Here is a 24,236-nt window from a genome sequence, read left to right as displayed (position 1 = left end):
TCATATGACTTTTGGATCTACTTCTCCATACAGCAACATAACCACTTCAATCTTCTGCCAGGTACTCTTTTTGTGCCTTGTAGACATTATTTCATTTAATTCTCTAACCAACTCTGAGAGATAGGAATCTTAACCCCCACTTTCAGATGCAGAAACTGAGATTTTTAGATGTTTAAGAGCATGCACATGCCACAAAGCTAGTGTAAAGGTGTGCCAGGGTTTAAACCTAGCTCTGCGGGCTCCAAAGGCAGCACCTTTCCAACTACACTTCCATAGCCTCCGAGTTTATAACCTTTAAGTCTCCAGTCCCTATTCCTGTGCCCTCGCAATTCCGCTTGCCTGGAAGGCTTTCCTGCTTATTCTTTGTTTCAAGGTGCCTGTCATCCACCAAGAGTCCATCCCACAACGATTAATCACTTCTCTCATGTGGAGATGCCTTCACTCTCTATCAGATGTTTACTGAGCACTCACTACATGTCAGGTAACACAGCAGTGAGCAAAATATATAAAGTCCCTGTCTTCATGAAGCTCACCCTTTCATGGAGTGACACAAATAATAAAACAAATAAATAATTTCATTCTACAGAAGATGGTAATAAGCACCATGCAGAAAACTAAAGCAAGGAAAGAAGAACAGGGAGGGAGGAGTAGGGGAGAAGTGATTCATGACTGTGGTCAGAGACCTCAGTGAACAGGAGGCATCTGAGCAGAGACCTGAAGGCAGTGAAGCAGTGAGCCACACGGCTACCTGGATGAAGACGGGTCCAGACGTAGGGAGAGCAAGTATGAATACCCTGAGACGGGAGCATGCTTGTCACGTTCAAGGTCAAGCAAAGAGGCCCGCATGGCTGGAGTGAGGTGACTGAGGGGAACTGGTAGGAGGTGTGGTCAGAGAAATAGTACGGCCACATCACACTGGACCTTCAATGGGCCATTATAATAGCTTTGGCTGTTACTCCAAGATAGAAAACTATCGGAAGATTCAGAACAGAGGGGTGAGATGGACTTAACCTAGGTCTGAAAAGGTTCACTCTGGCTGCATAGACTAGAATCAAGTAGAGACGTACAGGTAGACGCAGGGAGACACTTAAGGAGTGAGTGCATTCAACGAGGCAACAGCTATGGCCTGCGGGGAGGGGGATATGGGGAGATGCTGGTCAAGGGGGTACAAAGTTTCAGTTACACAAGGGAAGTTCTGGAGATCTAATGTACAACTATGTGACGACAGCTACCGATAAAAAACCGAGTAACTGTGGTTCAGTTAGGGATGGTAACAGCATTGCGGTGGTGAAATTCTGCATACACTTTGAAGGTATCAGCCAAGAGGATTTGGTGATGAAGTAAACGCAGAGGAAATAAGAAATAAGAGTCAAGAATGATGCCAAGGTTCCTGACCTGACAACCAGAAGAACCGAGTTCCATTTTCTGAGATGGTGAAAGAATGCAAAATCACAGACCTGGGGAACACAAATCTTTTAACACATATGTTAAGTGTGAGGTACCCATAACCATGTGGAGATGTTCTACAGAGTGAAGAAGACAGGAGTCAAAACTCTGTTTTAAGGAGAGCAGAATCCTGACATGTCTACAGAGAGAGATGGAGACAGTAAAGAAGAAAAGGCTCAACATTCCTGGGGGAAAATATGTGATAGAGTAGAATGGAACTAGGCAGGTAAGATACACAAGGTAAATTAAAGAGGGAAAAAGGGAAGAAGAGCAAAAACAGGACACTGGAGAACACACAGGCTTAAGACTATGAAAAGGAGTTAGTGAAAGAGGCACAAACAAACAAACAAACAAAAACCCCAAAACCAAATCACCACCCCAGAAGCAGGTGAAGAATAAGGATGACTAAATATCATAGAAATTGAGCGAGGAATTTTGAGTATAAGGAGAGCAGTCATGAAGAAAAGACAGTAAGAAAAGATGAGTAAAGGTGCCTACTGGAATCTTTATAGTATGTTTTTAATAGTATGAATTAAAGTACAAGGGATCAAGGAGTGCGTGGATGAAGAGAAAAATCTGGCAAAGAGAGGGAAAGAGAGAAACTACACACATATATGTATGTGTCTATATATATATATCAATTATATATGTATATATACACACATCAAATTCATTTTACCCTCTGGACTTGAGTAATACATTAAAGATTTAAGAACTGAGACTAGGAGAAGACAAATGGCCTTCTCATCAGCCAACTGAGAACAAACACATCCAGTGACAGGACTATGCGATCAGGTAATTCATGGTCTCGTCTTTGTTCATGTTACCGTTTAGTATTCAGCAACTGTACAAATCTAAGACTCTTTTTATGAAGAATAATCAGGATGCAACTTAAAATTGTATACTAATCACAGAGTCCCAGTTATTAAGCCAGAGATTTCTCAATTACCCAAACTCTAAGATGCCCCTCTTTATTCACATCATATTAATTTTGGCTTCTAGACTCAACTTCAAAGTAATAGGTCATTTCTGAGGCAAACAGTGATGAAAAGCTACCTAATGAAAGATATCTCGATCTTGAATAACAGCAGATAACAAAATTAACTGATATTGGTGCAAAATAAATAATTCTTACCTAGCATACGAATGTACAACGCAGTCTGATCAGAGCTGTCATAGGAGATAGCTCCACGCCTCTAGAAAAAAAAAACACACATTTTAATGCATGACAATTTAAAATGAGATATAAAATTCAATTCAACAAACATGTATTTATTATTTTTTGTGACGCACTGTGCAAGAGAAGTTGGGATATACAAAATGAAATTAAATACAGCATTTGCTCTTGAAATCTCTAGTTGTGAGGAAGACAAATAATTATAATAAAATATGATTAAGCATTACTGGAGAAGTGGATACAGAGTGAGGAACACAGTAGGTGGAAATTTAATGTCAGAGTACATCATACAAGCCCACTTGAAGAGAGAGCTTCTGCAGAGGTAGACGGAATTGATGGAGAGACACAGTTCAACTACTTCACTAGTCCCTTCATTTAAACATGAATGAATAAGCAAACAAGAATCATCAGACATTTGAAGAAACTCTTTAGCTAGAAGTAAATGGAACAAAATGAAAAACCAAATGGCCCAGAAGCTACAAGAAATAAGAGAATTTAAAAAATGTAATCAGTGCACTCAAAGAAATTTGAGTAAAACAAAAAATGAGGTGTCACTGAAAGAGAACAGATTTAAAAATACATTTTGAGCTTAAAAATAAACAGGTATAAAAAGTATCTTGCAACATTACTCATAATGGCCCCCAACTGGAAACAATCCAAATGTCTACCAACTAATGCGGTACAGCCGTACAATATTATTCAGTATTCAATATCTAGTGTTGTTATTCAGACATAAAAAGGACTGAAGTACTGATACATGTTACAACATGGTTGAACCCTGAGAACAGTATACTGAGTGAAAGGAGCCAGTCACAAAGGACCACAAAGCATATGTTTCCAATTATATTAAATATCCCAAACAGGCAAATCCATAGAATCAGAAAGTAGACTGGTGGTTGCCTAGAGTTGGGAGAGTTGGTGGGAACTGGAGAGTGAATGCTAATGGGCACAGGGTTTCTACCTGCAATGATGAAAGTGTTCTCGAATTAACTGTGGTAATGACTGCACAACTCTGTGAATATACCAAAAAGCACTGAATTGAAAAAAATCACCCACTTTAAATGGGTAAATTGTATGGTACATGAACTATACCTCAATAAAGCCATTATAAAAAATAACGAGTATTGCAAATATTTTAAATATAATTACCAAAAAAAAACCAAAAACAAAAAAAACAAAAAAACACCTTTGTAAGACCTGAAACACCCTCAGCAAGTTCTGCCAACTCCACCTTCACACTCATCTCCCTTCCTCGATCTCCACTTCTTCGTTCTGTCTCAGGCAATAGCATCTCTCACCTGGACTCCTGCAATGTTCTGTCCTGCTGACTGGTTTTCCCGCTGCATCTCTTGGCCCCCAGTCCATTCACACAGAAGCAAGAGTGAACATTCCAGCTACTGCTCGGAAGTCCTCCAATGGCCCCCACTACACTTGGAATAAACTCCAAACACCTGACTCTCCATGATCTGCCTACCCCTCAGCCCTCTTGTCCTACCGCCCTCTTTCTACCACTAAGAACCAGCCACCCTGGCCGCCTTGCCCTTCCTCAACCACGCCAAACGCACAGCCTTGATACCTGCTGTTCTGTCCAGGATCACTGCATCATCGTTCCCTTCTTACCTCTCAGGTTCCAGATGAAATGTCATCTCTTCAGAGAGGCAGTCCCAGACCATCAAACCTAAAGTCACCAGACAGTCACCCTCGCCAAAGCTCCCTACCTTCATGCTCTGTACAGCACACCTAGCTGACCTACTCTTGTTAGCTTGTTCTAAAACAAAAGCTCCACAAGAGCAAGAACCATGTCTGACTTATTCACCACTGTATCCTTGGCCCTTAAAACTACTATTATTTAGTAGATGCTAAATAAATATTCGGTAAATAAATGATTGAATGCACTTATTGCAAATAAATTAGTGAATAATCATTTACAAATTAAGTTGATGAATAAATTAATGAACAACAGAATTGATATAAAGACAAACTAAACATCTAGAATATAAAATTAACCAAACCTCATATCAGAATCTAACCTCTGTGGAGGCAGAGACTTTGTTCAACGCTGTATCACCAGATATAGAATAAATCCCAACATTTAGATTAGTGCCCAGCACATTCTAATGTAATCAATAATATTAGCTGAATAAACAGGCAAGCAAATTCTTAAAAAACAGTAATAAATAGAACTAGCATCATGAGCTATTATAAAGTAGTGTGACACTGCTAAGAAATAGACAAAATATTTAACAGAGAATCTAGAATCAAATCCAAGAATATACAGAAATTTTGTATATGCTAAATAAAGGATCTAAAATCTGGGGAGAGGAAATTCCCTGGCGGTCCAGTGGTTAGGACTCAGCACTTTCACTGCCGAGGGCTGGGGTTCAATCCCTGATCGGGGAACTAAGATCCCACAAGCTGTGTGATGCAGCCAAAAAAAAAAAAAAATCAAGTCTGTGGGAAAAATATTAATTATTTGATTAAAAATGTTAGATTAAGTGGTTGTTATCCGGAAAAACATAAAGCTGTATTATTACCTTCCTACTCCAAAATAAATTACACATGGAACAGAAATTTTAATGTAAATAAAAAGCATGAAAATATTAGAAGAAAACATGACTGTATTAAAAAAAATCTCAAAGAACAACAAGGACCTACTGTATAGCACAGGGAACTATATTCAATATCTTATAATAACCTATAATGGAAAAGGATCTGAAAAAGAATATATATATGTATAACTGAATCACTTTGCTGTACACCTGAAACTAACACAACATTGTAAATCAACTATACTTCAATAAAGTCTTTTTTAATTTAAATAACGACTCAAAAAGAAATCTTAAATAGGAAAGGCCTTTCTAACTGTTCTATAAAATCCAGAAGTCATGAAAAACAAATCAATTTGGCCACATAAAAGTTAAATTATGTATGGCAAAGTATATCATAAACATAGGCAAAAGACAAACTCCAAACGAGGAAAAATGAGTTCAACAGATCCAACAAAGGGCTAATTTTTCCCTGCTACACCTAAAAATGAAGGGAGAAAAAAGAAGTGTCTTACAAATCAATTACAAAATGATGAATAATAGTGTAGAAAAACAGGTAGAACATAAATACACTACTCACAGAAAGAGAAATAATAAACTAATAAACACAAGAAAAAAATGCTTGACTTCATTAACAAAATACATATTAAAGAAATGAGATGGTATTTTTACATATTAATGTCTCCTTTCCTCACAAACCCCTAGCATGAAATTTACAACTCTTCAACATATACCTAGAAATCTCAAGGAAAAATAATCATGTTTTTTTTACTGTTATTATAAAGAAAAGTTACTGTATTTAAAGCCCTCATTTGGATTTAGTATGCAAAATAGCTCCCCTAATCATTGTTATTATCTCCTCGGTGCTTATCATTTAAGAGAAAAACATCAATTAAACTGCTGTATGACTTAATGTAGCCTTAAACAAACAAAAAACCCCAAAAGTTCAGGAAATATAAAAGGAACACAAGTCACAAGCAAAAATAAAATTCTAATTTTCAACATTGGCTGCCTCCAGGGAAGCTGAAGGACAGACTCAAGGGTAGGAAGAGGACTTTTCAATGAATATCTTTTGAATTTTGTAGCATGTGTAGTTATTATATATTCACAAAATACATCGAACTAAAATTTAAAGCTACAGTACGAATGTACTACAAAGAAATCTACAAAGAAATGGATGATCTCAAAACCCCAGGGACTAAATCATACAGAACACACTCCTGGCAGCATCATGCTTAATGAAGTTAGTATCTTCCACCAACAAAAGACCCTAAGCCTCCTGCAGTGTTTCACGGTAAACTACTTATTCCGGAGCAAACAGCCACTGTAATCACTTGGTATTAAAAGGCACGACTCACACCTGCTGTTCCCATCTCTACCCCAAGATATTTATCTTATTAGATTTCAAGACTCCCCTTAATACCACCATATTAGAGGAAAACCTAGTAGTCTGGAGAGCACATATGTGGAAATAAATATTTCTATCGGCCAAATCATAGTCATGAAACCACAGATATAATTATGTAATAGTTTGTCATGGTCAGGACCTATCAGCCCACTAGTATCCAATCAAATTGGGTAAATAGCTTGTTAAAACAAATTTTAACCTGTTATCTCTAACAGTTCTCTTTAGGAGAAGGGTTGCCTTTTTTTTTTTTTTTTTAAATGAGGGGAAGGGTATTTACTAAAAGAGCCACTAATTAGAAAGGTAAAGTCTCATTTATCACTTTAAGGATTGAGAAAGACTAACATCAGCTGTTAAAATAGTTTAAGTAAAAAACTGGGTAATGAACAGAACCTAGATTATAACTATGACACTAAATTTATTTTAAGGTAATCGCTTTAGACTTACTTATAGAGGCACTAACTTAGGGTCTGTATTAGTTAACCATTACAAAAACTTGGCAAAAAGGGTAGAATTTAATTTTAATGTATTTTAACAAATTACTTAAGGATGTGCAAAATATTCAAGTTATTTTTTTCATTACTAATTTAAGTAAGCCTGGTCCACAAATACTTACCTTAAATGCTATCCTAACCTGCAAGACACAACTCTCATGAAACAAATCCAAACGAGATAACAGAAAAATTTTTAAAGAATGGACTTTAAAAAAAGGTGGACCCATCAATGAATACATTCTGAGTGATAATTTACTCATTTATTGCCTCACAGACCAAGATTTAAATGAATATTATTAAACTGTAAGCAGTCTAGGTAAAATAAAGTAACTCTTTTTGGATAAATATACTATAAATTATAAATTGTAATGTTAAAAATTTGATTTCCATGTTAGAATGTTACTTTAAAAAATAATTATATGTGCTTTATACACCAAGACTGCAGCACAGACTTAACATATATCTTTGTAAAAGACTATCATTTTTAAAGCCATATACTAGTAAAATTGTTTTTAATAAAGACAGTAAAACAAATTTAATCAAATTCCCCTGTCACACTGTCAGTCATAAAACACTCGGAGCTATCATCCACATTCCCACCTCACCTCACCAGTGAATGGAAATAACTGAGAAGCTTCTACTCGTGACTTCTAATTTAGCCATCCTGGGAACAGCTCGTAAAGCAAACTAGTGTAAGTCAAAACACGGGTGAGGCCGAGCTAATCAGAAACTGACAGCCGCAGCATAAACAAGTTAAACTCGAAGGTTCCAAAGGATCCACCACCACACAGACAGGAGTTTTGAGTGCCCTGGTAAGACACTCAACCATGCATCAGGGTGAATTGCCGCTCTTCCGCAAAAGATCTGACTTACAAGGTAAATGACAAAAGGCGTAAAAGTTGTTCCTGATATTAGTTAATACATAACTTTTTTTTTTTTAAATTTATATATGTCTGTGTTGGGGCTTTGTTTCTGTGCGAGGGCTTTCTCTAGTTGCGGTGAGCGGGGACCACTCTTCATCGTGGTGCGCGGGCCTCTCACTGTCGCGGCCTCTCTTGTTGCGGAGCACAGGCTCCAGACGCGCAGGCTCAGTAGTTGTGGCTCACGGGCCTAGTTGCTCCGCGGCATGTGGGATCTTCCCAGACCAGGGTTTGAACCCGTGTCCCCTGCACTGGCAGGCAGATTCTCAACCACTGCGCCACCAGGGAAGCCCCAATACATAACATTTAAAGACAGACATGTTTTTTTTGTTTTGGCGCGGCTTACGAGATCTTAGTTCCCCAACCAGGGATTGAACCCGCGCCCTCGGCAGTGGAAGCGCCGAGTCCTAACCACTGGACCGCCAGGGAATTCCCAAGACAGACATGTTTTAAAACTGAGCAAAGATATCTTAAGTGCTATGGTTTTTATCTTGTTTGGGTTTTCCAGTAAAATAATCTATTGTGCAAAGGCGTGTGTATTTCCCTTAGATGGTGAAGTAATGATATATTAACTCCTTGCTGCGCTCCTGCTCTGTGCCAGAAAATGCTCCAGGCGCTTTCATACAAAACCTCACTTACCCGCACAAGACCTCTTCGAGGCAGGTCTTATACGCCGGGTTTTGGAGATTAGTAAACAGGTCACAGGGCTTAAACACAACAGCACTAAATACATTTTTGGGTAACGTTACAAAAATGGTAACACACTACAAAAGATGAAGCCCAAAGTTCTGAAAGCAGCTTTCTCTGATGCAGTAAAGTGAGCTTTTTCAGACTGTATCCATCTTACATATGCTAGGAAAGTGTTCGCACCTGAGTGCCTATCCAAGTACGAACCCATCCATTGAACATTATCCTTCCCAATCCTCCTCCCTATGCAAACAATATATTCAAAAAAAAAAAAAAAAAACACACTCCTAAAATACTAGCATTCTTTTTGTTTAAAAACTTAATTTAAATTTTTTGGTGGTTATAACAAAAGTAAAAAAATCTCTGAAAACATCCACAATTCAACTAATGCATTATTAATATTAACTTGACCTTCATTCAGTAACTTGGCAAGCTAATCCTTTAAAAACAATTAGTAAATTGGTGTGAGTGCAACAAAATTAATTCTTAACTTACAAAACACAAGATTTTAAAAATCTGTGCACTGTTCTTCTTTAAGAGATTTCTTCATTCGTATTCACTAAGAAAACAGGACTGCTTCAAGAAAAAGACAATTATGCTTAAAACAATATGCTTAAATGTGAAAAACATTACATTATCAGGGATTCAAACCTCGCTTGAAGAAGAAATATAAAAGAAGCTTTTGTGTTGCTTATTAGCAAACAGTGATGGCCTTATACATTTTAAGTTACTATTCACACTTTTCAATTTCTTAATAAAGGAAGACAAAAGCTGCCTGGTGGATGAAAGACCATCATTTTTATACAAGTATAGAAAAATAATTTCAAATAGTATAATCTTAAGTATTTCCTACTTCGGACTCTCATTCGGATGGCAAATGGCTAGCATTCTAGCAAGCATTTCTTTCTTTCTTTCTTTTTTTTTTTAAATCATAGCATAATTTTAATAGGGAATAATGAAGACAACTTAATACGGAATGCTAGATTCAGCTGATGAAATACTATAGCAAGCATTTCTTAAGCCCGATATTTGGAATCCAAATTTAAAAACAACAGATATATAATAATCTTACTCTTTTCAACATATTATAAGTAAGGCATATATTTCAGCAGCAGGAAGACCTTAAGTGAGAACATGAGAGACAGTGGTATTTAGTTTTTAAAAAGTTTTTAATTGTTTAGAAATCCTCAATAATTATACTTTAAATTTATAAGCAACAGTAAATTTGCTATCTCCAGAAGAGAATGTTTAAAATATGTACACCAAATGTCTAAACTGGTTAATTCCATAATCTTAAAAGTTGAACTTCTTTAAGTGTAAACACTTTTTTAAAGGAATGATCCTGAGGAAAGCTACCTCAATACCAAGGAATGATACCATAAAAAGCCCTTCAGGAGGAATAGGTGGGAGATGAATAAAAATTACATGCAGTAATCTCAAGCTTCTCAGCTGACAGGTAAAATGTGTAGCTCTTTTAATCAGAGAAATAAAACTGAGGCAAAAGGAGAAGAAATTTGACTAGCCAGTTCATTCCTACCCATATATAAACTAATGATTAATGTCACAATCCTAAAAATAAAGATGGCCTACCTTAGAGGCGATCCACTTGATAAGAACCAAGGCCAGACACCAGATCAATGTAATTCCCATTGGATCAATGAAAAGCCCCCTGCATACCCTCCCTCCTCTCCCAGAGAGCAATGAGCAAGGAAGATTTGTTAGGATCTGACAATAACCAGCTGTCCCGAGGCAGAAGAGAGGGGACACTGCCTGCCTTGAACCTCACGCAGCTGCCTTCAAACAAGGGTCACCTGACTCTCTGAGAAAACGCTGCCAGCCGGCCCTCCTACCAGCGCGGCCCTCCTACCAGCGCGTGCTTAATGCCACAGCCCAGGGCTGGGGAAGGAGAGTCAGTAAAGCTGGAAGAGGGGAGGAAACACCTTCGTGAGCGCTGACCTAACAGTCTCACAAAATGTAGGCAAACGAGGTCTCCAGCTGGCCCCAAGCACATCCTCGACCTTAACACCAGGAATGCTTTCAAATAACTTCCAAAAAATGTTTGGCAGTACTAAAAATTTCCTCATTTCCTCCACGTTAGACCAGCGTCACAGGTATAATGTCCTGGCATTTAAAAATATTAATGCATTTTATTCTATTTTTTCAACTTTTAATACTGAATTTGGTCAACTCTTTATTTCCTTTAGAGCTAGGATTACTTTATGAATGCTAGGGGCTTTCATAGATAATGTTGTGCTATTTAACATTATAATTCACTCATTATGGATTTATTGACAAAGGCCAGCCTATCTGCATTTTTCAAGCAATTAAAAGTACACTATTTCTAAGCCCGACTTGCAATCTAGCTTACATGATAATATTTGTGTTACACGTCTCATTCTTCTCTCGGCTGGCTGTGAGTGAGCTTGGTGAAAGCAAAGTGGGCCTCTATTCATCTTCATGATCTCTCACAGCAGCCAGCAGAGAAAAAGCCTTTCATGAAACTTTCATGCAAGTATTCATTAAGCTGCAACTAGGTACCAGGCCCTTTGCTGGACTCCAGTATAATCTTTGAGTGAAAAAGGAAAGGGCTCCTGCCCTCCCGAAACGTACAGTTTAGTCAGTCTACATTAATCAAAGTCTGCAAATATGGGACTTCCCTGGTGGCGCAGTGGTTAAGAATCCGCCTGCCAATGCAGGGGACACGGGTTCGAGCCCTGGTCCGGGAAGATCCCACATGCCGCGGAGCAACTAAGCCGGTGCACCACAACTACTGAGCCTGCACTCTAGAGCCTGCGAGTCACAACTACTGAAGCCCGTGTGCCACAACTACTGAAGTTCATGCACCTAGAGCCCATGCTCCACAACAAGAGAAGCCACCACAACGAGAAGCCCGCGCACCTCAAAGAAGAGTAGCCCCCCGCTCACCGCAACTAGAGAAAGCCCGCGTGTAGCAACGAAGACCCAACGCAGCCAAAAATAAATAAATACATTAAAAAAAAAAAAGTCTGCAAATAAATACAAAACTGCAACTGAAACAAGTACGATGGAGCTGTGACGGGAACCACCAACAAAGCCCCGGGTCTGACCCGGTTAGGAGGTCAGGGGCTTCTTCCCAGAGGCCCTGAAATGTCCCTGAGCTGAACTGAAAGGGCAAGAACACGAAGAGGATGGGAAGAATGGTCCTCACAGACATGGCAACGCGCAACAAAGACAAGCAGAAGGTTCGGGAAGAAGAGCAGAGGAGGCTGGAGTGCAGGCTGTGGGACCGCCACAGCGGAGGCCCCGAGAAGGGGCTTCGTCTGCACCCTAAAAGCTACTCCCACCCTGCTGGAGACCTAGCAGGTTAGGGTCAAGTGCAGCTCATTGAGGTAGGGGCTGGGGGGCGGTCAGGAGGCCACAGCGGAGGCCCAGGAGAGGCGCTCACGGCCTGTGTTGGGGGGAGAGGTGGACGGGCTGGGAAACACTCCGGATGCGACAGGACTACGTCACGGGCTGCAGTTCACGGCGAGACAAAGGCATCTGCCTAGTGGCGGTACCCACGTGACGGTTCTAAAATATTTGAAAACAGCCCAAATAGTTCAAATACCAATGCTGTTTTCATTATCCAATCCTCAGTAGGAAGAGTTTATTTTTTTTAAGAAGTTAATTCTCCACCTGTCAAAATGAGGCATAAATTCAAATTACAGATGCACATCACAATTTTTCTAAATTGAAGCTATACATAACATACGGCCATACATTTCCCACTACACCTTATACGTTATATATATCTCTTCTTTCTACTGAACTAACAAGCTGTAATGCTAATCCTTGCACAAATGGAGATAACTTTTTTAGTCTGTCACGAAACTAGGTGTGACATGAGATTGTCAAGGTCTTGGATTACTCTCTGGGCAGTAAGGTTCCAGCCAGCAAACTCAAAGGATGACCAGGAATAGGACAGAGCAGCCAAATGTAATCAGCTCCACTCTCAGGAGAATTGCTGGTGGTCATCATTCATTACCTGCCGTGCTAGCCTGGGCTGCACACTCCAGATGAGCCTACTACCTCGATGCTCAGCCCAGAAATACTTCTTATCCTCACAGTTCCCAGCCAGTCAGCTGCTCGAAAAGTTGAGTTCTAAGAAGCAAATACGATACTGTTATTTTTGGTACATTTTGATAAATGCCTTTTTGGTTAACGGTGAGGTCAAGAATCTCAACTTGCTTTTCGTCTAAAAGTGGAGGATTGGGACTTCCTTGGTGGTCCAGTGGTTAAGACTTCGTGCTTCCATGGCAGGAGGCGCGGGTTCGACCCCTGGTTGGGGAACCAGATCCCACATGCGGCAGGGCCGAGCCAAAAAGAAGTAAATACATACAAGTGAAGGACTGAACAAGGGAAGAGGGAAAGAATCAGAACTGAGACACACAGGAAAAAAAGAAAGGCAGTCCTAAAAACTGTCTCATTTAAATGAACTTCTGTCGAGATTATCCCACCATCTCAAAACTCTACTGGGTTTGGAGTCAAGAGCCTGGGTTTATTTCCCAGCTGTACTGCCAAGAGCTGAGTGAACCTGGGTGAATCACCACCTGTAAGGGCCTTGCCTTCCTCCCTTCACAGGAGTTTAATAACATCTGTAAAAGAATACCGCACTCATAGCAGGCTCTCAATAACATTTAGCCAAGTCCAAATTAAATAATTAAGACCTAACCATGATCATGACCTAACCCCTCCAGGTCCACCCCAACTCTGGGCTTAACTGAAATCACATGGTTCATGAGGGCAACGTGTGCTGCGCTTGCCCAGTGCCCTGGGAACCTCTTCTGAGGCCTGGTAGGGCTAAGGTCATTTTTCACACCAGTGAATAGGCTGGCTCCTTAAAATGGTTCCCCAGCATGCTCTTCTTTAAATATCTACTGTATGTCTGACACTGAAATACAGAGATAATCAAGACACAGTCCTTCCAGATCAGAAAATTTCCTATTTGAATAGAAATAGCTACTAAGTTTATGCCTAAAATCATAGCTCCTTCATTGCTGATGACACATTTACATCACTCAAATCTTACAAAAAGCTCAGGCAATACAAGTTTTTCTTAAAACAGTACACTTACCTTTCTTAATGGCACGGACCTAATGGCTTTAAAACTTCTCCTATTCTGAGATATGAAATATTTATCACTAATTTATCTTGACAAAATATAAGGCTTCTCTTAATAAAAAATTTTCAATAAGACAAAATAGAAACAAAGGCTGTTATCAAATTGTATTAACACTCCTTTATGATATTATGTCTATTTCTTAAAGATTATCTTAAAATTAATCTTTCTAAATATAAAATAATTTATTATCCCATAAAGAAATAGTTGCCTCTTTTACAATAATAACAAATGTATTCTTTTACATTAACTTTTCTCACCTGTCTCAAAGCCTTAGTGAAACATGACAGAGCAACAAAAAAAATCACTTGACTCTACTAGAAAAATTAATGCATAGGAGACAGCTAAGCTTTTGAAAACAGAATTTAACACTACAAGAAAAAAGTATAAAACTCTGTACCTTTCTGGGGCTTATAAAAGTAATATCTGAACAGTCAGGGTATTAAAAGCAAATCTCACTATTTTAGGAGCATGATCTATAGAAGGAAAAGGTACAGCTTTGATCACTGTGTCGTAAGAGAAGTAATCCAAGCGCAAATTTTATCCCTGGGGCTCTTTGCCACTCACAGGACACCTGTCAATCTTGGCAGTAGCCTTCAGCTATCCATATAGAGACTCAGCATGTCCTTCTCTTGACCAAATTAGGCTAACCTCATCCGCATTGACATCAGTGTCTATAATTTTGGAATCCTGTTGACAAGAAGAGCCTATCCCAGAGTGCTTTATACAAATGTAGTGTCTGCTGGAAATTATAACCAAGTTTATAATAGAAAAATGTGAATACTGTAGTCTAAACCTTCCAACTGTGCTTTTATCATGTTGAATTCTAGCCAATTTTAATACCAAATAGTACATCAGGGCGGGTTTTTTATTTCTTTTACTAAAAACCACATATCGGAGCTTATTATTTTTCAAATGTTATGAATTTCAAGAGATATGAAACTGACCAAAAAATTAATCCTTGATAAGTAACAAAAATTATTTTAAAACTATGGTAACATGGGAGTTTTACCACTTAAGACCTTTGTGTCATACTGATTTAGAGTTCTGAATTAAGTTTTCTGTTGGATAGTAATTAATGGCAATGAACATGTGATTAGTCTTGGTATGAATGCAGTATTCAATAATAAAAACACCCTGACCTTTTACAAACATTCAAGTCTTCTGGTCCAGGAAACTACATTTTATGCTATTAAAAGAACTCAGAGATTTGCTTATTGAACGACTGTTCACAGTATTTAAAAAATTATGGGAATTTGCTCCTCGCCATGTCTTCTCACAAGACTTTGAGGATCAAGTGATTCCCGGCCAAGAAACGAAAGCAGAATCGTCCCATTCCCCAATGGATTCGAATGAAAACCGGTAATAAAATTAGGTACAACTCCAAGAGAAGACACTGGAGAAGAACCAAGCTGGGTCTATAAGGAGCCTCGCGTATGAAGTGGCACACATATTTATGCTGTGTCAAGGTCACTTGCATCTTACCATATCACTCTGAGAACATCACTACTATCTGAACAGCTGGATGTGTTTTACTGGGAAAATGATTTTTCTCTTTGTGCTTCTGCACTAGTGCTTTGGCTCAGTAATAAGTATGTGAGACCTTTTGTCGGAAAAAAGAATTATGGAAAAGTAGAAATGGTCACAATTTCCAGAAGGAAAAAAAAAAAAAAATCAGTGGTGTAGATTTGACAACTGTAGAGTTTGGACTTAGGCTGCTAGTATATAAGACCAAGAGAATGTCACAGACACCGGACACTTTAATTTCAGCAAGGCTGCACACATAGTCTCTGGAGGCATCCTTGAGAACAAAACAGAGCAATGTTAGGCTGACTCCTAGCTGACTGAACAAACATAACCAGAGTTTAAGTACCGGATATCAAGCTAGTGGAAGAATTCTAGAGGTAGCGAACAGAACTCTACATTTGACTTTGTCTTGTTCCACAGTTTATTTATTGGGATGCAGATCGGACTAATGCATATCATATCTGCATATAAAACACAAAGTATAAACCACCATGCTTAATTACAAAATAACTTAAAAAGAGAATGAAGTATGAATTTTAATATAAAATAAACTGCATGCATATGGAACAGTGGAAGTGGAGTTTACAAGTTTCCTTAAAAAAAAACAAAACGCCAGAATGTTTAAACCCTAAATTAATCTAAGAGACAGTAAGTAAAGGCAATCTTAGGAAGCACTGAGAGTCAGGTAAGTATCCAAATCAAGGATACTCCACTGTTCTCAATACAGGCCACATTTATAAGACTGAATTCAGTTCTCAATATTACACTGGAAGATGCATTCATACATAACATTTTTAAATGCAGATAAGGATAATATATAAACTGCTATAAGATAAAATAAGCCAAGGAGTTCAGCTTTATTCTGTGAAATTATGAAAGGTGGAAGTAGACCAATGGGTACAAGTTTGTGGAAAATAGAATTTGATTCAATATTACTTTCTAGAACTTTCTACAGTTAGAACCATGGAAATTGAAAGGAGCTGCCTCAAACTAGCTTCTGTCAAGGGGGTTGTGGAGCAGGCTAGAAAAAATGACCTTCAAGGTCTCTGCTAGTTCTAAGATCCCACAATACTATACCTGACTCGATTTCATAATCAAAGAAGCCTTTCTAAGAAAGCTGTTATTAAAGGCTCTTCAATGGGAAATTCATCCCCCACCACACCCCACAGACCTGGCCATACTGATTTCCTCAAAGTTACTAACATCTAAGTGGTTACTGGTATTTATCTCAAAAGATAATTTTTAAATGAGAACTATTTGTAGGTAAGGAAAAAAACTTCACGCTAAAAATAATACTACGAACTGACCACTACTTGTGGGTAAATATATATCAAAATATTTATAACACAAATACTAAAGAAGAAAAATACTAATCTCTCAGAGATTGGTCAAATTTAAAAAGGAAATGCCAACTGTCAACAATTGTTCCCCTCTCCAACCAATCAGAGTAGAAGCACAAAAAATTTCTGAAGTATACTTGAGGCACACTGAATAGTACTATTTCATCTCCACATATAGTACTGCAAGGGACAGAAGGAGACGCAGAAAGAGATTTTGAGATCTCCACTGTGTTGGGCATGAAGGATATAACATAAATGGACACAGTCCTTGCCTTCATACAGCTCAGATTTTTGTGGGGACTACAAACAATCATAACAAATAACCACAATTACAAGCAAATGTAAGATGCTATGAGTGCCAAATATGACAATTAACCCAGGATTCAGTAGTAGCTAGGAAGACCACTGGGAAAAAGTGACACATAATCTGACCCTTAAATGATTTCATAAGAGTTTGTCACACAAGAGGTGGGGGAAAGAGTTCCAAGCACAGAAAAAGCAGTATGTGCAAAAATCCGAGGTAAGCAAAATCACGGCTTGTTTATAAAAATATAAACAAGGTTCAATAAATGAGAGGACAACTGGTAGTGGACCAGCACTCCCATCATGAACAACTAGAGAACTAGGCTATCTATGTGAAACATTGCTTTCAGATGTTACACAAGTAGTATAGGACTTTGATCCCTGAGAGAAGGGGGAAGAAAACAAACAAGGCGAGACCTATAATTGCCCAGGTTTCTTGAAAGCAGTTTCCAAACCCCAAAGCAGAGCAGAGTAACCCTGCAGAGCAAGAAGTCTCACAAAGTTGAGGACACAGAGACTGGAGTTCAGGGAGGGTACAATACTTGGATTTTACAGGGCTGAGTACCAGACAGGAAGAGCCGTGAAGATAACGGGCTCCAGAAGTCCACAAATGGGTCTCCTTGAGTCTTTGGCTAAATACTAAGCTAGCCATGTGTAGAATGAGATACCATGAGGCTGGGAAAAGAACAACTACAGGGGAGTTGGGAAACATTTGGTCCCCACCAACCACAGTGAAGAGCTCTCACAGAATACCTGGGACATTCCATAGCGACCCAAGAAATGCCATAGCACAGGAGAAAGGCAAATGTAGCCCATCAATGCAGAACGTTCTACTGGACAGCATTGTTCTGGACTCACACTAACAATGCTGAAAATATGCCTAAAAGGATCAGGCTGATCCACAAGTAACTAAATTGCTTACCAGATCAAAACTCAACACTCTTTTAAAGATGACAAGTGAAAAATAACAAATTAGGAGAATAAACAAGAAAATGTGACCCCAAACGGGGTGATGGTGGGGAGTCAATAAAAACCCAGAAATGAACAAGATAATGGAATTGGTAGATTAAGGACTTTTACAATGTTATTGTAAATATATCCAAAGATTTTAAAGAAAACATGCACACTATGAAAAAAGAAATTGAAACTTTAAAAAAAAAGGATCACTTATAGCTAAAAAATACAGTATCTAAACTAAAAATTCGCAGTTGGGCTTAATGGCAGACTAAATGCTATAGAAGAGATCAACAGAAATTACCTAAACATTTTCCAAATTTGATGACAACTATTAATCCAGATGTCAAAGAAGCTCAATGAACCCCAAATAGGAGAAACACAAAGAAAGCCACACCAAGATACATCACAATAAAATTACTAAAAAAAACAACCAATACCAAAACCAAAGACATTACAAAAGGGAATCATAAACCAAATCACTCATAAACATAGACACAAAGATCTATAAGAAAATATTAGTAAATCAAATCCAACAATATATAAAAAGGAAATGCATTATGACTAAGTGGAGATTATCCCAAGAATCCAAAATTGGTTTTCTGTTCAAAAAAAACAATAAATGTAATTCAACATATTAGAATTAAAAAAAAAAATCACATAATCATTTCAACTGATAAAGAAAAGGCACTGAACAAAATTCAACTCATTTATGCTAAACACTCTTACTAAACTAGGAATAAAAGGAAACTCCCTCATCTGATAAAGGACATCTATTAAAAAAACTACAGCCATCATCATACTTAAAAATAAAAAATTAAATGCCTTTGCCCTAAGATCACAAAAAAGACAAGGATGTCTGCTTTACATCTTTAATATGGTATTTAAAGTCAGAGCCAATGCATTAAGGCAAGAAAAAGAAACATACAGCATACAAATTGGAAAGAAAGTAGAAAAACTGTCTTTTATTTGCAGACAATATTATCATCTATATAGAAAATCATAAAAACCCTACAAAAGAATTTCTGGAACTAATGAAAATTTAGCAACGTCACAGGACACAAATTTGATATATAAAAATCAATTGCATTTCTATATACTCATAAAAAACGATTGAAAAGTGAAATTAAAAAAATACTACTTCCAATAGCATCCATAAACATGAATACTTAAAGACAAATTTAATAGAATATGAGCAAGATCTGTACAATGAAAATTATAAAACATTTTTGAGAGAAATTAAAGACCTAAATAAATGGAGAAATATATCATGTTGTTACAAGACTGAATTGTGTTTTCCCCAATAGATTTTTCAAGGTCATAACGCCCAGTACCTATGAATGTGACTTTACTTGTTTCCTTGCAGATGTAATCAAGTTTAAGATAACAGTATACTGGGTTAGAGTGGGCTTGAAATCCAATATAACTCATGTCCTTATAAGAAGAGAGAAATCTGGACACAGACACACAACCACACAAAGGTAAAGGCCATGTGAAGACAAAGGCAGAGACTGGAGTAATGCATCTACAAGCCAAGGAATAACAAGGATGGCCGGCAACCACAAGAAGCTAGAAGAGACAAGGAAGGATTCCTCCCCAAGAGCCTTCAGAGAGAACATGGCCCTGCTGACACCTTAACTTCTGACTTCTAGCTTCTAGAACCATGAAAATAAATTTCTGTACTATAAGCCATCCAGTTTGTAATACTTTGTTTTGGCAGCCCTAGGAAACTAATACACATGTTTACGGATTGGAAGGCTCAATATTGTTTCCAATTTTTCTCAAGTTAATCTATAAATCCAACACAATCCCAATTAAAATTCCAGCATTTTTTTTTAAAGAAACTGACAAGCAAATTCTAAAATCTGTATGGAAACACTAAAGATCTAGAATAGCCAGAAATGTTTTGGAAAGAAAAGAGAATATTGGAGGACTTGCACTACCTGATTTCAAGACTTAATTTAAAGCTACAGACAATGTGGTTTTTACATAAAGGCAGACGTAGAGCATCAGAACTCAACAGAGGGTTCAAAGACAGACCCACACTTATGTGGTCAATTGATATTTAACAAAGGTGCCCAAGTAATTCAAGGGAAAATGTAATCTTTTCAACAAATGGCACTATATAAACTTATGAAAAAAAAATCTCAACGTGCAATCTCATGCTATACAAAAAATTAACACAGATCATTATACCTAAACATAAAGGCTAAAACAATAAAATCTCTAAGAAAAAGTACGAGAATATATTCATGATTTAGGGTTAAGTAAAGATTTCTAGATACAAAAACACTAGTCATAAAAAATGTTAACTATGCTTAATTATAATTAAAAACATCTCTTCAAAGACAGTGTTAAGATATGAAAATGCAAACCACAGACTCAGATATTTGCAATATAAATATCTGACCAAGGATTTGATCCAGAATATATTACACATATATTAATGACAACTCGTATCTTAATCACAACTAATTCAATTTAAAATATAGGCTAAAAACTTGAACAACAAAAAAAACTTGAACAGACAAGTCACAAAAGAAGATATACGAAGATATACAAATAGTTAATACACACACGAAAAGATGCTCAACATGTTTAATCACTGGAGAAATGAAAATTAAATGAAAATTAAATTTAATGAAAATTAAAACCACAAGATACCACTACACACCCAACAAGAACAGCTAAAATTAAAAAGACTGGCAATATCTAGTGTTGGGATGGGGAGCAATTAGAACTCTGCAAATGAAACATATGTCCCCAAAATGACCTGAACATGAATGTTCATAGCTTCATTCATATAGGCATCCCTCAGAGAGAGTAAATGTTCAGTTCCAGACCACTGCAATAAAGCAAATGTCACAATAAAGCAAGTCACATGAATTTTTTGGTTTCCCAGTGCATATAAAAGTTAATGTTTACACTATACTGTGGTCTATTCAGTGTGTAATAGCATTATGTCCAAAAAAACAATGTACATACCTTAATTTAAAAATACTTTATTGCTTAAAAAAAAAATGATAACCATCATTTGACAATGCAGGGTTGCCACAAATCTTCAGTTTGTATAAAACACAATACCTGCAACGTGCAATAAAATGAGGTATGCCCATAGTCAAAGTTGGTAACAACACATGCATCCAACAACTAATTAATGGATAAATAAACTGTGGTACATCCATACAATGGAATACTTCTCAGCAATAAAATGAAACTACTGATATGTGCAATGACATGGATAAACCTCAAAAAACACTGTGCTAAGTGAAAAAAAAAAATCAGGGAAAAAAGACTACATTTTGTATGATTCCATTTATATGAAGTTCGAGAACAAGCAAAACGAATCAGTAGTGGTGGTCTGGGGCAAGAGCCCAAGGGAACTTCTGGGGATGATTGAAGAGCACAGTACCTTGGTTAGGATAGTAGCTGTATAGGTGTACACATTTGTTAAAACTCATCACATTGTATAAATTGTACCTCCATAAAGTTTAATTTCAAAAAGAGGAGCAAAATCTACTCCCTCCCACCCACAAAGGAAGTTCAGTACAGGTTACAGTGTAAAGTGAAGGTGGGAGTGGTAAGGGATTGAGACTAGAGAATAAGGACTGGCAACAATATTGACAGGTCTGAATTGTGTACAAAGGACAAAACGAACCCATTGAAAAGTTTTATTTAGGAGAGTGATGCATAGATTATATTTTGGAAAAAATACTTTGGGTGCCAGTGGATGGAATGGATTAATACAGCGGAAGACTTCAGGCTTCAGGAGCTCTGTAAGAAGGCTGCTGCCTTAATCCAGAATAAGACGATGGCTGAGATTAGGGTAGCGGCCACAGGAACAGAGAAAGGTGACAGGATTCAGGAGACAGGAGAGGGCTCAGTGCCCCAGGGACAACTAAGTGGAAATGTCCATCCAGGAGTCTGGATTGTGGTGAGCTGAAGAAGGGATTTGGGAGTAATCCCCTCCCGAGCACTCAAGACCATGTGGTAAGATTACTCAAGGAGAGAAGGTAAGACGGTTAAAACCAAAATCTTCAGGCTTACAAACAGGAAAGGACCGGGAGGGCAAAAGACCAAAACTCGCAAATGGTAACTATTCAAACTAAACAGCACATCCCCACGCGTTTATTTTCTCTCACACATAAATATAAATAACATTCCCTCTTATACCTCTGTAACATTAAAGCCAATTAGAAACAGCTTTAACTGTAATACAAAAAGCAAGTGACAAGAAGGCCAACGCTCAACAAATTTCAAACTGCATCCCCTGTAGGGCTTGTAATAGTTTCTTCCAGACCTAGGCTAGAGACTGAACTTTTGGTTCAGCCACTTCCTCCAATCTAGGCTTCCTTAGTTCCTTTACAAAATGAAAGCAAGATATAGCAGATAATATTAAAAATTCTGCCATCCGGTTCTGTAACAGACACTGATTTGGAAGAAGCAGCCAAGAATAAATTATAGCTAATAATCAAGACAAAACCTGTGTTCCTATTCCTATTATTATTTACCTGGTGACTGTAATGATTCGGTTTAAGTCTCTGAGATCACAGGAGTCATTTGATCACAGGATCATTTCCAACAGCAGACTAGTTTAGAGAATGGACCCTACCACTGAAAACAACTGAAAATGCTGGAAAATACAGAAAATACCTACTGCAATGAATCCATGAGCTGGTAATAAAATAAGGAACACTCAGGCAAAAGCTAAGTAAAGGCAGGAATGCATAAAGGCAGGCAGAGTACTGAAGCTGGCTCTCACTGCAAGGTCAAAGTAAAGTGGGTGAACCTGAACTCTGCGTTTTTCACAACCTCCTGAGTATATCGAACAAAAAAAGCCCAAAGCCCAGGGTCTGGACAACGTATAGAGCACCTCCCAGTAACTATTGCTAATGGAATACAATGAGCAATAATAACAACATTCTGTGCTCATTTAAAAAAATAGCTTGAATCAAATCATGTGCAATTTGACAACCATCAGCTAGGAGAACATGATACAAATTTATGCAAGCTAGCAAAAAGATTGTCATCTTTTGAATTTGCTACCATTTTGATGAACTTAATTGCAAAGGCAATTAAGACTAATGCTACCTTAAGGAGCTCGAACCGGAACAATGTATAAAAAGCAATTTGGTAAGGTTCAGAAAAAAGAACTATTTTCTCTTAAATTAACATCATTTGTTTACATTTAATAAAATGAGAACACGAGGGCTTCTGTACTTCGCATACGTAATTATAATATTTTGTTTAAAATAGAACAGGCAAAGAATTAAAGGGCAAAAATAACTTTTAATTTACATTGAAGTACATGGTACTTCTTTGTTCAAAAGAAATGCCTTTATAATCAACACTCTACAAAGAAATTTAAAACTTAATTTATATCATCTAACATCAACAAATTCTCTCATTACAAAGAAATTTTCTTCACAGACACAAAAAGCACAATAGAGGTTTCCAGGGGCTGGGAAAGAAGGGACTAACAATTACTGTTTAATGGGTACACAGTTTCTGTGCGGCCAATGAGAAAGCTGGGCAAATGGAGAGAAATGATGGTTTCTAAAAATGGTTAAAATAATAAATTTTATGTTAGGCGTATTTTAGTACAATTTTAAAAGTACAGAGGAAAAATATTTTCATCTAATTTTCCTCAAAGTCTGGAATTCTCTTAAGTTTGAAATTCATGCCAACAACTATCTTCTTAAAATTGAACCAGGAGGGCAGAGACTTTGGATCACGTACGCGATCATGGGTTCAAATCTGAGGTCTACCCTTCCTATCATGGAGTCTTGATACAAAAGTTACATTCTAAAAGCCTTGGCTTCCTCCAGCTGGATAATGGGAAAGTAGACAGCTAAGGTATGCTTAAAGATAATCCAGGAAGGTCACCGAGGTGTTCTTACCCAATTCTCCAACACAGTCCAAGGGAAGGGTCATTAACTAAAATTTATAAGCCTTTAAAAATCATTTAACACTGTCTAACCAGTGCTTTAATATATTCAGGCATATCAAAGACTCAAATCAAATTCTATAAAATGGCTTTCCCCTCTCTACAGAGCAGACATTAATCAACCTAGCTCTTATTTAAATTACCAGGTTCTCTAAGTTACAATGTAAGACAGCCATGGAATTAAAATAAAAGAAAAAAACAACTCATTAACTTACTCACTGTTTTTGCTCATGGTAAAAGCTTGACCATAATGCTCCCCTTATCAAATTTTTGTCAGTCATTACCCAATGGTAATAGTCCATTTTCAGTCAGTGGCATCACAAACAGGCAGGCACGTAACAATCAGAAATTTG

At 37.6% G+C, this 24,236-nt stretch overlaps 1 protein-coding gene and 1 pseudogene across 5 annotated transcripts in view; one reads left to right on the top strand and one right to left on the bottom strand.

Moving 5' to 3' along the window:
* Nucleotides 1–24,236, bottom strand: part of PDE7A (phosphodiesterase 7A) — a 355,014-nt gene that overhangs the window by 44,296 nt on the left and 286,482 nt on the right. For 4 of the 5 annotated variants that reach the window (XM_057532071.1, XM_057532072.1, XM_057532073.1 and 1 more), the window contains one exon: nucleotides 2,582–2,642. In XM_057532071.1, coding sequence (XP_057388054.1) covers nucleotides 2,582–2,642 — 61 coding nt within the window. Of the gene's footprint in view, nucleotides 1–2,581; nucleotides 2,643–10,265; nucleotides 10,450–24,236 lie in introns of those variants that run through there. The other variant, XM_007184994.2, reaches the window with a different exon arrangement.
* On the top strand, nucleotides 15,081–15,236 carry LOC102998907 (60S ribosomal protein L39-like; annotated as a pseudogene).

Source organism: Balaenoptera acutorostrata, chromosome 17 (assembly GCF_949987535.1).
Source record: "Balaenoptera acutorostrata chromosome 17, mBalAcu1.1, whole genome shotgun sequence".
NCBI classification, from domain to species: domain Eukaryota; kingdom Metazoa; phylum Chordata; class Mammalia; order Artiodactyla; family Balaenopteridae; genus Balaenoptera; species Balaenoptera acutorostrata.
This window is presented reverse-complemented; position numbering and strand designations above follow the sequence as displayed.